Raw genomic sequence first — 12,500 nt, 5'->3', positions numbered from 1 at the left:
TAACTTGTTTTACCGGTTCAAATTTGAATTTATTTGTCCTTGGCGCTGGACGGCGGCTCACTCAAAGAAACTAAGTTAAACTGTTGCTCGCAGTGGTTTCTCTCTCGGAAAGCGTAGGAGAAACCAACTGTTCGCTGGGTAGAAGCTGATATGAACGGCGTTAGAAGTGAGAATAAAAAATATTCCTCAAGTGCTGACGATGTCAACGAAACATTACATTTCGCTGTAGACCGAATGCATAAATACTCTTTTGTTTATGTGCTAATTACACTAACTAGCCTCGTTTGCATGGACAAAATAGAAAAGAAATGTTGCTTGAGAGCGAGGCTAGTCAGTATAATTAGCCCATAAACAAAAGAATACATTTTTGGCCACCATTTATGCATTCGGTCTATGTTAAGTTGCTGTTTGCAGAGGACGGCAAAAGATGCGTTAAAATGTATTATCATATGGCCCGTACGGCCCCGTGCGCGCTTTCAGTGCAAAACTATTGGGAAGATGCCCGTATGAGGGCCGTACGCATTAGCGCGATCAGGGCCGGAAAAGCCGTACGGCCCTACTAGGAACACGTACTGCTCCGTGCAATGCAATTTTAGGGGATTTGGTCGCTTCTAAACATCCAAGTAATTTACAGCCAGAAAAGCAAATGCAAACAACATATCAGATAAATTTTCTGCGCAGATTTTTGTTTTTATTTTGCCCTAACTTCATCTTCTGAGCGCTCTTAAATAGTGTAAAGAGTCCATATGATAAAATTCTTATTGACTGAGTTTAGGTCGGACCGGACTGGAAAATATTTGGTTCTCGGTCATGGCGCACGGACCTCGCTGTGCCCGATCCGTACGCCATGACCTCGGGTCAAATATCTTCCCGTCCGGCCCTCACACTCAGTCAATAAGTACATAAAACAAACGTTGAGCGTTAAAGATATTATTAATGCAGGTTTATGGCATTTTTGATGCCGTCGGCAACAACACGTCTCTCCTCAGGTTATCTCAAGCTTTTCGTTCAGAGCTTTGATTAAGTCTCGAGTGTCCAGACATTTGAACGGTGGTGCCACTTAAAAACCTGACAGGAATGAAACCGTTCTCTCCAGAAGAAACGATGCACGGCACATCACCTACAAAGCAAACACAGAGGTAACAAATCTTTTAACCCAGTTGACAGATTCTCCCATCGTGTAGTGAGGCAGTGAATCTCTCGATTAGTGCCGAGGGTAACAATCTCTGACCAGCTCCAAACAACAAGCAGTCGTAACGTGACTCCATTTTTCATTGCTTTATCAACAGCAACTTATTTTTTCATGTCTCCTGAGACTGTGAAGAACCACCGGAAGTCCACGACTTGCCGACGTCCTGGTTCCGACCAAGCCAGAGGTTGTGCGGGAAATTTACACGTACGCGTCAGGAGCCCAATGAGGAATTTAAGATATGACGACGGATACGGCAACGACAACGCCATAAAGCAGCAATATCATTGGTTAAAGGAGGAAAAATGATCGTGCTGCACGCATTTTTGAACATTTCTCTCCCGTACTCGTCAAAACAGCAACTTGAAATGACCAAGTTTAAGGTTTTGACGACACCGTGGGCACACCGCAGTAAATGGAATAGCCGCGAAATACTTAAAGTGCACCTAAACCCAAATATTTTTTAGTCTACATTATTGATCTCTTCACGGAAAGCAAACATGTTTGGCGATTCTTACCTCAAAATTACGCTTTTTCTCTGCCGTGCAAGAAGCGCAAAGTGATCCAAACTAGCAGTAACTTGGACCCACGACCGTGATGTGGGAGGCATGGGTCAATTCTCGATTTTACGTCACAAACTGCTTTGCAATGCAAAATTTCTTTGAAAACAGGACTGCAAAGCAATTTGTGACGTAAAATCGAGAATAGACTCCTGCCTCTCACATCACGGCCGTGGGTCCAAATTACTGCTAGTTCTGCCTAGTTTACGTGCCTTGCACGGAACGAAAAAAGCGAAATTCTGTATAACAATGCTGACATACGTCTGCTTTGGATGGGGAGATCTTTTATTAGGAACAAAAAATATTTAGGTTTAGGTGCACTTTAAAATAGCTCAAACTTGTATTTTGAGGTGACGTTTTCGTCGCCGTAGCAGTCGTGGTTTCTTAAACTCCCTATTATTACCTGGAGCCTCCATACGTATTATACCCTTGAATCAACCCTGTCCCATTTATTTTTATTTTAGAACTGCTAGAACTTTTCATCATTTTGAAATACCTTCGTGTTTCTGGTGTGCTGCACGTGACGTAATCAGCGGCCGACCATAGGTCTCTTATGATTGGCTACTGTGAAAACACCAGCAAAAACCCCCCTGGGTGTTGCTTCTAAAAATAACAATACGGGACAGGATTGACTCAGAGGGTTAATATAGAAGATGGAGGCTCCGGGTAATGAGCTCTTGGTACACACGTGAAAATTTCTTGCTCAGTCATATGCAAAATTCAATCACGACCCCAGAGCTCTTCTCTTGACGGAGGGAGAGAAGAGCTCTGGGCCCACTTGTTCAAAAGCTGATCCCAGGTTAAAAATTAACAAAGGAGTTTATTTCTCTACTCTTAAATGCTGTTCAACGCTGATATTCCGTCTTGAAAAACAGAAATAAGCAAAAGAAATTTTTACAAAAGAGTTGAAAACATGAAACAAAAGTTTACGCTAATCCTGGATTAAGTTAATCGGCTTTCGAACAACCCGCCCCTGGGGAACCCTGACACAAAGTGTCTTCTCATTGGTTTTCGTGAAGAACAATCAAAAGCGTCTCTAATTGGTGCATTCATGTTAGCACGAGGAGTGAGCAGGCGCCGTAAGATTCAAATAGCAAATATTTGGCTATAAGAACCGTACGGCGCTTGTTCTCCCACAAAGAGTTTCCCAGAGCCTTGGGTCCCCCCGTCGATCCGAGGCTCTGGTGACGAGAATGATACGAAGTCCTTAGTGATTGTTTAATAATCGTGAATTTTTTACGCGTACATGAAAATTTCCCGTACGGATTATAACCACGCTTCCGATTGGTTCATAAATAATGACATTCGTTAAAGCTAGAGCATGCGCAATACCGTGACGATGATAATCTCCTTAAACTCTCTATTTTTTTTCGTTGTTCACCGCAGACAAACAGTCACGGCTTCTTTGAATGGGAAAAATGTAATAACTGAACAAAGCGAATTGGGAAGGAAAGATGTTGAAATGACGTGCCATTCAATGGCTCTACCAGCAAGAAAAAACCGATACAGATGCAAATGTGATTAATAAGTACTCTTAGAGGAGTTGCAAAGTGTTACGATCTTACCTATGGACATTCTAACAAGTGAAGCCCTGAATGCCTTCTTTACTGTCTTCAGTCTCAAACGGCCTTTGTCAAGAAGAAAATTGTTTTGTTCCACTGCTCCAGTCAATTCATCTGTCCAAACAACTGTAACAAACTCTTCAGAACAAGAAAAAGACACAATTGATTACAACAACTGCGCTGTGGTTTGTATTTAAAATGTTAACATGCCTTTCTTGGAAACCTCTCAGAATTCCTAGCCTTTTATTTTACACTGGAAACTAAAAATACTACAAAACGAAATGTGAGCAAGAAAACAAAACAAAGACGGGCACAACACCATATCTTTTTTCCTTAGAACAAGTTAAGTACCACAAAGAAACGTTTTGTGTTTTTACATACTACAGCGAAATGTGCGTGTGCCAGGGTGAAGAAAAATATATTGGAAAGTCTGAGGTCCCATACTTCTGCAGATGGCGCAGTGGTGAAAGCACTCCCCCACCCCCCCCCCCCCCCCTCCGGAGCGATGTGGCTCGGGTTCGGCGTCATATGTGGGTTGAGTTTGTTCGTTCTCTACTCTGCACCGAGAGGTTTTTCTCCGGGTACTCCGGTTTTCCCCTCTCCACAAAAACCAACCTACGTGTTAATTTGATTTCTGTACAGTATCTCCAATCAGTCCCTGAGTGCTAAATACACTTGATACTTAAATAAAAAGTTCAAACACGAATCGCAGTGCTTACATTGACGAATGATTATTAATGTTGAAAACGAATGCCACGGTTGGTGTAGAAAAGGTCCAATTTTACCTGCACTATCTGGCAATGGATATAACGTCTGATAGGGGCCAATAGTGTTCAGCCTCTGCTCCAAAATGGATAGTTCATCAGTTAACGTTGAAAGTGAGGCTAACGTTGCTGCTTTAACCTCTTCTATGTACCTTAAGCAACAGCTAAAGTTTTCTGCAAATTTGAGACAAAAACACAGAGAAAGTAATTAGTTTCAAATGGTTACCATACCTGTACAAAAGCAATACCATCAAATTCACATCTTGATGTAAAAGTGTATGTGGGAAACTAATTTTGAAACAGAAGACTAATATGGCATAACTTTTGTTAAAGACGAGTTTCTGTATCCATTTCCTATTCAAAACAACAACAAAATCACACAGAAATCACAACATATGTATGCATCATGGAACAAATATTAACCATTTATAGCACCTTGAGACCTTTCGTTGGAGCTTCCATTGATCTTTGGGCAATCTGAGGCATTAAGCTCAGATATTAGCTTTGGCATTCTGTTCTCTATTATGGATGGGCTTAATCCTCTTGCAAGACTTCCATTGGGAAGCCTTAAAGATGGTGGAGAGTCACTGCTTGGTAAAACAACCCTTGCATCATCATATCCATTTAAATCATCCACATGCTTATGACAATGTTCTTTTCTGTTTGATTGAGAAAACTTGTCCACTAATTCATTGACATTGTTTTCTGTGAAGGACATGCTGAAACATTGCAAACTTGCATCATAGAAATCAGTGAGCTTGGAGGGTGGAAATGGAGCCATGCTGGATACCTCTTTACTTTTTCCAAGTAAAACAAGAAACTGTCTGTGTTCCCAGGAATGAGACACATTCCCTTGGTTTTACATTAGCATCGAGTTCTAGTATTTTATCTTCTGCCTGGCATTCAGCCTTCGCCTTCCAATTCATATCATGTGAAGGAAGAGTAAAGCAGTGTAACTTGCTACTGCAATGGCTTCCTACTATAACTGAATTTGATGCAGGCTGTGGAGGAAAATGTGGAGTAAATCAACAGTATATTTAACCATTTCAATCCAGAGAGTGAGACTTAAATGTAAGATTTTAGCCTGTCTAATGCCAGATGATTTTACTGGTTAATGAATGGGTAAACAACATCTTGGTCCTCTCAAAAACTGTCCCCTTCAACTCTTTCCCTCTGCAGAGTCACACTTATAGGTTTTACTCTGTCTAACGCCAGACAAATTTTACTCGTCAATGGGGGCTCCTTCAGGGACAAATGGGTTGAAGTGTTCTAATTCCAGTACCCTTCTGTAAACCACTTCTTGTCATGTTGGTATCCTCAATAAAGATGATTACCACTTCTAATATTGAAAAAAAGACAAAAGTGTAAGCACTTAGATTCTCAGGATGAAGAGGAATAATCAGGTGTTCATTATTCCATTATTCCCATTATTGCCCTTTCTAATATTATTTGTCTAGATGTATATTATATGGTTTTCAAAGACTTTTTACGAAAAAATCTTCAAGTATACAGTACCACTCACAAATATGTTAACCAAAAATCACCACACCATCCTACATGCATTTCTGATCATTGGTGCTGTTGATGGATGGGGTGAGATGACTCGAATATCTTGCTGAACAAACAATCCTCGAGTTACAAACCTGAAATATCATCAAGTCTGGAGAAATAAGGCCCTTAATGTTTGTTCGAAATATTTCAACTGGTTTTGATTCCTGGCAACCTATTGCAATAATATGCGCTGAAGTTGATGGGGCCTCAAAGTGTTGCATATTTGGCTTAAACTTTAACAGAGAGCTGACATCTTGGTTCTGGTCCTTTTTTTTGGTGATGATGGCACAGCCATCATGTGGATTAAAGCTGGACACTCCACTTGCACTATCATCAGAACAGTTTTGCTCATTTTCAACCTCAAATAGATCACATTTCTCATCATTTCCAAGTAGTTTTTCCAAAGGAAGCTCTGTAGCAACCATAAATGAACATGTTTTCCACGGCACAATGCACTTTATCCTGCCACAGGCTTCAAGATGGTTCCACTGATCATAAGTAAACTGACTTGGTTTATTCCAGTCTGTCCAAGATATTATGCATAAAATGTCATCAACTGCAACAGCAAGATGTTCCCCATCATTGCTCCATGCACAAGCTTGTAAATTCCTGTAGCAAGATACATTGGTTATTAAGACTACTTAGTTCACAAAGTTACATACTACAAGTGTACCATTCAAGCTGGCATATCATCACAGGCTTTTGTACCTAGTACATAAAAACAGTTGTTTTGCAACATTAAGACAGTCAAATGTTGGGAAAATTGCCAGAGGAGAGTGTATTATTATTGTCAAAAGTAGATCGCTGCCAGCAAAAATCACCACCTTCTTGGTGGCCTGTAGAGTCGGCATTTTTTGCCAACAAAGTTACTAATCAAGATGACAGCATAACCCCTTCACATCATTCTGATTCGATTCCCATTGAAATACCAGGATATCTTCTTGGATATTTTGGCCTCCTACTTTTTACTGGCCCAGTCATAATAGAGTAACTTCTGATGGGAAATCATAGCATTTTGTTTTAGCATTGTTTTAGATTATGTGTGGATGCTACATGAGGTAAAAGCAATGAAGAGGGCTCATAGATTGTACTATGGCGCAAATCAAATCAAAACTTCAGCTCCCCCTCCCCGGGGTATTTGACTATCTTCTGTGCCCAGGGAGTGGGGATTTTGGCCTTTGCCTGCGTGGGGTGAGGATAATTTAATCAGAAGTGTCAGGTTTCAAATGATTTTTTTTCGGGTGCCAAAAGTCACTGACAGCTAACATCGTAAACTTACATCAAGAAATGACTATATTAAAGCTCAAAATAAACGTAAACCTACCTCAGTTGTTGTGTATTGTCATTTCTGTGGCTGAAAATGGCAAATTTGAGCGATTTGGTGGGTTTTCCGTTGACTGTTACTATACGTCATAAGAACTTATAACTTTAACATAGTCATTTCTCTATGTAAGTTTACGATATTAGGACTCTTCAATGTTTCCCATACATTTCTTTATATACAGACACACTGTTTGTGTGGGCCCCCTATGGTTTAAAGGAAGAGATGCAGGGTCTTCAAAAGGTCTTAATTAAAGACCGCAGGAGCTGACGACGATTGTTCTTCAGTAGGGTATGAAAGACAAATCCGACGACAGGGAAGGGCATTTGAACACCATTTTGTCCCGAGGGGGCGGGAAGTTGAACGATACAATCTTCAAACGTGCAAATGCCCGGGCTGTGCCCGGGGGGGGGGGCGGGGGGGGGGATGTTGAAGTTTCGAGTTGATCGGCGCATAAGACATGATACAAACATGGATCACCTGTGAAACGTCTTGATTGGGATCACAGTACAACTGAACTCTTCGGTAAAACATAAGAGAACGGCTGATGATTTAGACAATACGGCCACCTGTGGGAGACTCGGGTGCCATACACATCCTTGCGATATGCATTCTGCAGAGTATTCCTTCAAAAGGCTAAAAATATCATCATCGATCTTTCTTAACAAAACGACAACCTTTTCTTTCATGACTACACATATGTAATATGCATTGGATCCATTGGCAAACGTGCTGCATGACAACCCCATAACAAAACTATCAAATTCACCAATCAAACAGGCTTCCCTTGCAGTGATACTAAAACCATCACCGCGATTCCGGTTAAAACGTACGGGTGACAACCATACTTTTTCTCCATCTGTCCAAGCTAGCTCGCAATAAGGTACGTTTCCGACATTTTCAGCGCGTCTTTGAAGGTTTTGATGCAAATAATTTGCGTTAGATCTCAGCAGCTTGCAGTCCCCAAGATCAATTTTTGCTGCCATGTTGTTATTTGATCCCGGGATGCATTGTACCCCATGCAAAACAGGCACCCAGATCTCCCACTGACATTTTTTCAGAGTTAGAAAGAGGGAGATCTGGGTACGAAAGGGACTTTATATTAAGGGAAGTGGTCAAAACTAGTACACTCGAACAGGACCCACCAAACCACAAAATAGATGGTGGTGTCTTCCTGCACCCTCCTTGCTTAACGTCAAAAGATGGTGTCTATATTGCATAGCCACCCCTCTATCCAGCAGTAAAAAATTACAGTGAGATTCAAACCTCACTTATCTTGTTTGTCTAGAAAGGCTGACTCTTGCAAGCTGAATATTCCTTTGTCAACTCAAATTTAAAAGCCAATAAATTTTGTCGGTAATGTTCATGAGATAAGTTCGAAGATAGGTGTCTTTGAGAACCACCCCAAAGGTGGGTCCTGTTCAAGAATAGTAGTTTTGACCAGTTCCCTAAGTGTCTAATCTTCCAGTGCTGGAGCACTAGTCTGGCTTGTGATCAACGATCAGAGAATTAAACGAGTACTTGTTTTTTTCTCACAATCCTCAAATAAACGCAGCATTTTTCTGATTGAATGGGGGTAGTTTGTAAAGAAACTGTGGTGCTGTGTCGGTGGGGAAGTAGTAGAAACGGGAAAAAACGTAGGCAACTTTTTAGTTAGAAGCGCACTCAAAACTAATGAGCAACTCGGTACCTTTAAATGCGCGCGCTCACGATGCAAAACTTGTCCTTTCACTCTTAACACTAACAGAATATCGGGACCTAAGCGATCTGTTAAGATCACCGATCGTTTCATATGTACCTCTGCAAATGTCATTTATTGCATAACCTGTACGTTATGCAATAAATTATACATTAGCGAGACAGGTAGACGACTAGGCGACCGATTTCGCGAACACCTACAATGACAAGGATGCATCTAGGCCAGTCGCTCGTCATTTTAATCTCCCTAACCACTCCAAACTACACATGGCTACCTGCGGCCTTTCCCTACATCAAGGTACGACGGAAAGCCGCAAGAGTCTGGAACAAAAATTCATCTTCCAAATCGGCACCCTTAATCACAACGGTATTAACGAACACTTTTCATTTAACTAATGTATTCCTATTTTTCACGTTGCCATGTTACGACCAATAGCGTAGCCCTTACTCCACTATAAAAACTACACACAACCCATAATTCCTCGATTCGCTCCGGACGAAGGGTCAAAGCTCGAAACGTCAGCTTTTAGAATCCATGTACGGTGGTCAATGGACCATTTCCGAGTTCATGTCTGCCTCCTCTTCAAAGCGAGTCTAAGTGCAAAGTTTTTGTTATGACAATTAGTTTTCATTCATATGTAAAGTAGAACTTATTACCATCACAAAAACTTCGCACTTTGACTCGCTTTGAAGAGGAGGCAGACATAACTCGGAAATGGCCTATTTACATTCTTCTGATTGGGTGCGGTGTTTATTCGAGAACGATGTTTATTGGTATTGTTCCTTCCATTTGCGGCGTTTTAATCGAGTAAATACGATATCACACATTCCTCTATATCTTGAGAACGAAGAGGATTTAGGTAGTAAAAATCCACAGTGATTTTGCTTTTAATTTTGTTATCGTGAAACCAGCTTATCAAAACAAGCGTATTGCAGTTTAGTAAATGGCTTTTCTGGACTTTCGAGAGAAGGGCTCCTGACTCACAACCATCCCTGGCCCCAGGGCAGTTGTTCAAACGATGTATGGGGGACATCCGCGGGATAAGTCTTAGCGAAACCAATTGCGCTATCCAATGGATATTTATTTATCCTGTGGATGTAGTTATTCACCTTTTGAAAAAGTGGGGCCTGATAAACTTGGTTACTCAACTGCTCTTTACCAGGCTTTAATGCCATTCAGCGACCCCTCAGGGACCTGGTAAAGAACTAACGTATGAATGAGGATCGACTGAAATAATGTTGAATTCCTGCATCGCAGGATAGCTTACCAATACGTGAGAGAATTTGTAAATCCGATACAATGCAAATAACTCTTTTTAGTCTTCTTTTGTGGTGCTATGTAGCTGAAGTTGAGGGGAAAATTCACGTGGAGGTAGGTTTAAAAGTCCATTGCGATTCGCAAACCTGTACGTTTCCTAATCTAAACGCGAAACCTAGCAAGCACTATTAATGCATCTCAATTATTAAAAGTAAAGGTTACCTTTAACTTTTTTTCGCCAGCGTTCAGGAGTCTTACCAGTTAATGCAAAAAGTTATGGCATCCAATTCTGTAAGTATGCGCTTATGAGGTAAAGAGAGCATCTTTCATACGAAGATTGTGTCAATACCGTCTTCATTTTTGAAATAATTTCAACGGTATCTTCGTTCATAACGTGTGTTTCTCTTTTGCTCCCTGCAGACATAATACTGGCAAACGATGCCAAGAAAACGCTCAGAATAACACCTAAGAAGCCTCGATGTTGTTGGAGAGTTGACAAAAATGACGTGGATTGCAAGGTTGGCATTTTAAATTAACGTTGCTTGAGTGTCTTGAGTTGGGTTTGCGGTTGTTTGAAAACAGCAAGTTGAGAGGTTTTTGTGTTTTTTTCTCTTCAGTCTATGGAACTGGTTGGAGGAAACGAAATAAAACTTTCTCCAGCAACGACAGCGAATATGAGTTACGTTTTCCCAAACAAGGTAACCTTTTAGCAAACAACCGACTTTACTGTCGTCGAGTTTTTGCCGATTTATATGAGCTTTGATAGCGTTTACTTATTTTACTAATATTACCATTGCAGTATCCAATGGATAGAGTCGGAAGCTGTGACTTCGTATTTGTTGCTGAAGAGAGGAAACTTCGCCACAAAGTATCTTTTAACACCACCGAACCAAAGAAATCATCGTGGCTGGACGGTAAAACATTAAATAACAGGTCTCAGTTGTTTAAAGTGTAGATAAAAATATCCACTGGATAAATCACTATCCAGCGGATAAACTATTATGACAAAACCAATTGAGTTATCCAGTGGATAGTGCTATCCACCCTTCGAACATTTAGGGTCAGTACTCTACTAAACCATGGCCTTACATTTAGGCGGAAAAGTATAATTTTAAAAGTTGTTTTAGATCAATAGGTATTATCTTTAAAATGTTGCTGTCGCCTAGCTATGCGGCTAAAGTACAGATTTGTTATATTATCTTGTAAGAGGCTGTTTTGTACATGGTGTCATTCTCAAGATACAAAGTGAGCTTTAAACAAGTAGAGTGATATAAAATAAATGTCAAAAAGTGTCAGTAGTTTTTTAAAAATCACAGACGTTTCGGGTGTAGAACCCTTCTTCAGTGTGAAGAAAGCCGTTAATGGATATTCGTAACATAAACCAGAATGCACTATACTAATAGATCAACTAGATATCTATACTACCAACACTGAGACCACAACACTGGAGTTTTGAAGCAAGCAACTGTGGAAAATCTTCCTATCGGTGTACGTTGGATCAGTGGCTTGATCTGATCGGCGTAATTACAAGTTGAGAAACTAAATATTTTGAGCTAGAGTCGATACAACGAAGATTTGATTTTAATGATGTACTATATTTCGGCTGGCCAAACCAGCCTTCTTCAGGTACAATGAGAGTTTACACTGGGCCTCCCTTCCCTACTTCTTGCAAATAGTGTGTGGGTTCTTATAAGAAGGCTCGAAATAGTTTCTCCTTTTTTCACACAAATAAACATATTCTGTTCTTAGATATAGTTAGAGTAATCATATCAAGGACCCATCATAGATTTCTCACATCTCATTTTCCTCCAAAATACTGTTACCATGGCAACGATATAAGATAATGTTTTGATGAGGCATTTGAACCGCTTTTTGGTCCGGGGAGGGGGAATTTGAAAAAAATGTTTTCAAAAATTCAAACACCCGGGGGTTGCCCGGGGGGGGGGGGGGGATTTTGAAGCTTCAATTTGACATAATATTGTTATTATTTTGATTTTCCAGTTGTTGGTTTCGGCGGGGAAAGTTATAGGAAATGAAGAGGGGTTGATAGGGGGAGTATTGATCGTGTAAGAGTGAAGGGCATCATCAATCTCATGAAGACCTAATGAAGGTTAAAATGGATTATAATGTAACGCGGGCAGCTAAACCAAATTGAGCTTAAAAATGAAGCGGTCTACCTCCCGATAGTGCTCAATTTAAAACAAAGGGCATAATGGTCACTGGTAAGGCGGTGGTCAAAATTAAAGAGTTAATTTCATTTCAGGATCCAAGAAAGGACTGTGAACCCGTTGACTGCGTTGATAAGTACAACGGCTGGAGGAACTTTTTCAGGAATGCAACTGGGAAATGTGAAGTTGTACATGAGTGCTATACAAAAGGAAAGAAAGGAGAGTTGCCAGAAATTGTATGTAGTCCTGAATGCGTCAGTCTAATTCGCAGCCCATATTTAGGTTGTCACGCAACGCTCCCCAACAGAGAAACTGTTTGGTGACGTCCGCAATATGATTAATTTAAACTGATCTGGTACCCAAATCTCTTTTGAGCTGATTCTCTTTCAGCTCCCTTCGCCTTCACAAGATAAACAAACTAGCCATTCG

The 12,500-nt window shown here is 40.6% G+C and overlaps 1 protein-coding gene, 1 long non-coding RNA gene and 1 pseudogene across 6 annotated transcripts in view; 2 read left to right on the top strand and 1 right to left on the bottom strand.

The window, feature by feature from the left end:
* LOC138052998 (uncharacterized) overlaps window positions 1–3,296 on the top strand; it is a 12,933-nt gene extending 9,637 nt beyond the window's left edge. The window contains exons 2-3 of one of the 2 annotated variants that reach the window (XR_011133188.1): window positions 990–1,139; window positions 3,136–3,296. This is a non-coding gene — a long non-coding RNA (uncharacterized lncRNA). Of the gene's footprint in view, window positions 1–989; window positions 1,140–1,289; window positions 1,636–3,135 lie in introns of those variants that run through there. The other variant, XR_011133189.1, reaches the window with a different exon arrangement.
* LOC138052997 (WD repeat and coiled-coil-containing protein-like) lies at window positions 983–7,943 on the bottom strand. 4 transcript variants are annotated; one of them, XM_068899659.1, is made up of 6 exons: window positions 7,428–7,943; window positions 5,719–6,235; window positions 4,511–5,076; window positions 4,097–4,249; window positions 3,315–3,449; window positions 983–1,120 (listed from the first exon to the last, which is right to left on the bottom strand). In XM_068899659.1, exons 3-6 carry the CDS (start codon window positions 4,854–4,856, stop codon window positions 996–998), a joined length of 759 nt encoding a protein of 252 aa, XP_068755760.1. In that variant the 5' UTR covers window positions 4,857–5,076; window positions 5,719–6,235; window positions 7,428–7,943; the 3' UTR covers window positions 983–995. The 4 variants fall into 4 exon arrangements, with proteins under 4 accessions (XP_068755760.1, XP_068755758.1, XP_068755759.1 ...); XM_068899657.1 differs by having other exon boundaries at window positions 4,499–5,076; window positions 7,428–7,937; XM_068899658.1 differs by lacking the exon at window positions 7,428–7,943 and having other exon boundaries at window positions 4,499–5,076; window positions 5,598–5,721.
* Window positions 7,944–9,890: 1,947 nt separating this feature from the next.
* Window positions 9,891–12,500, top strand: part of LOC138052993 (uncharacterized) — a 7,353-nt pseudogene continuing 4,743 nt past the window's right edge.

The sequence above is a fragment of the Montipora capricornis genome, chromosome 6 (genome assembly GCF_036669925.1).
Source record: "Montipora capricornis isolate CH-2021 chromosome 6, ASM3666992v2, whole genome shotgun sequence".
Classification (NCBI taxonomy): Eukaryota; Metazoa; Cnidaria; class Anthozoa; order Scleractinia; family Acroporidae; genus Montipora; species Montipora capricornis.
Note: the sequence above shows the minus strand (reverse complement) of the source record. Positions and strands in the feature narration are given on the sequence as shown.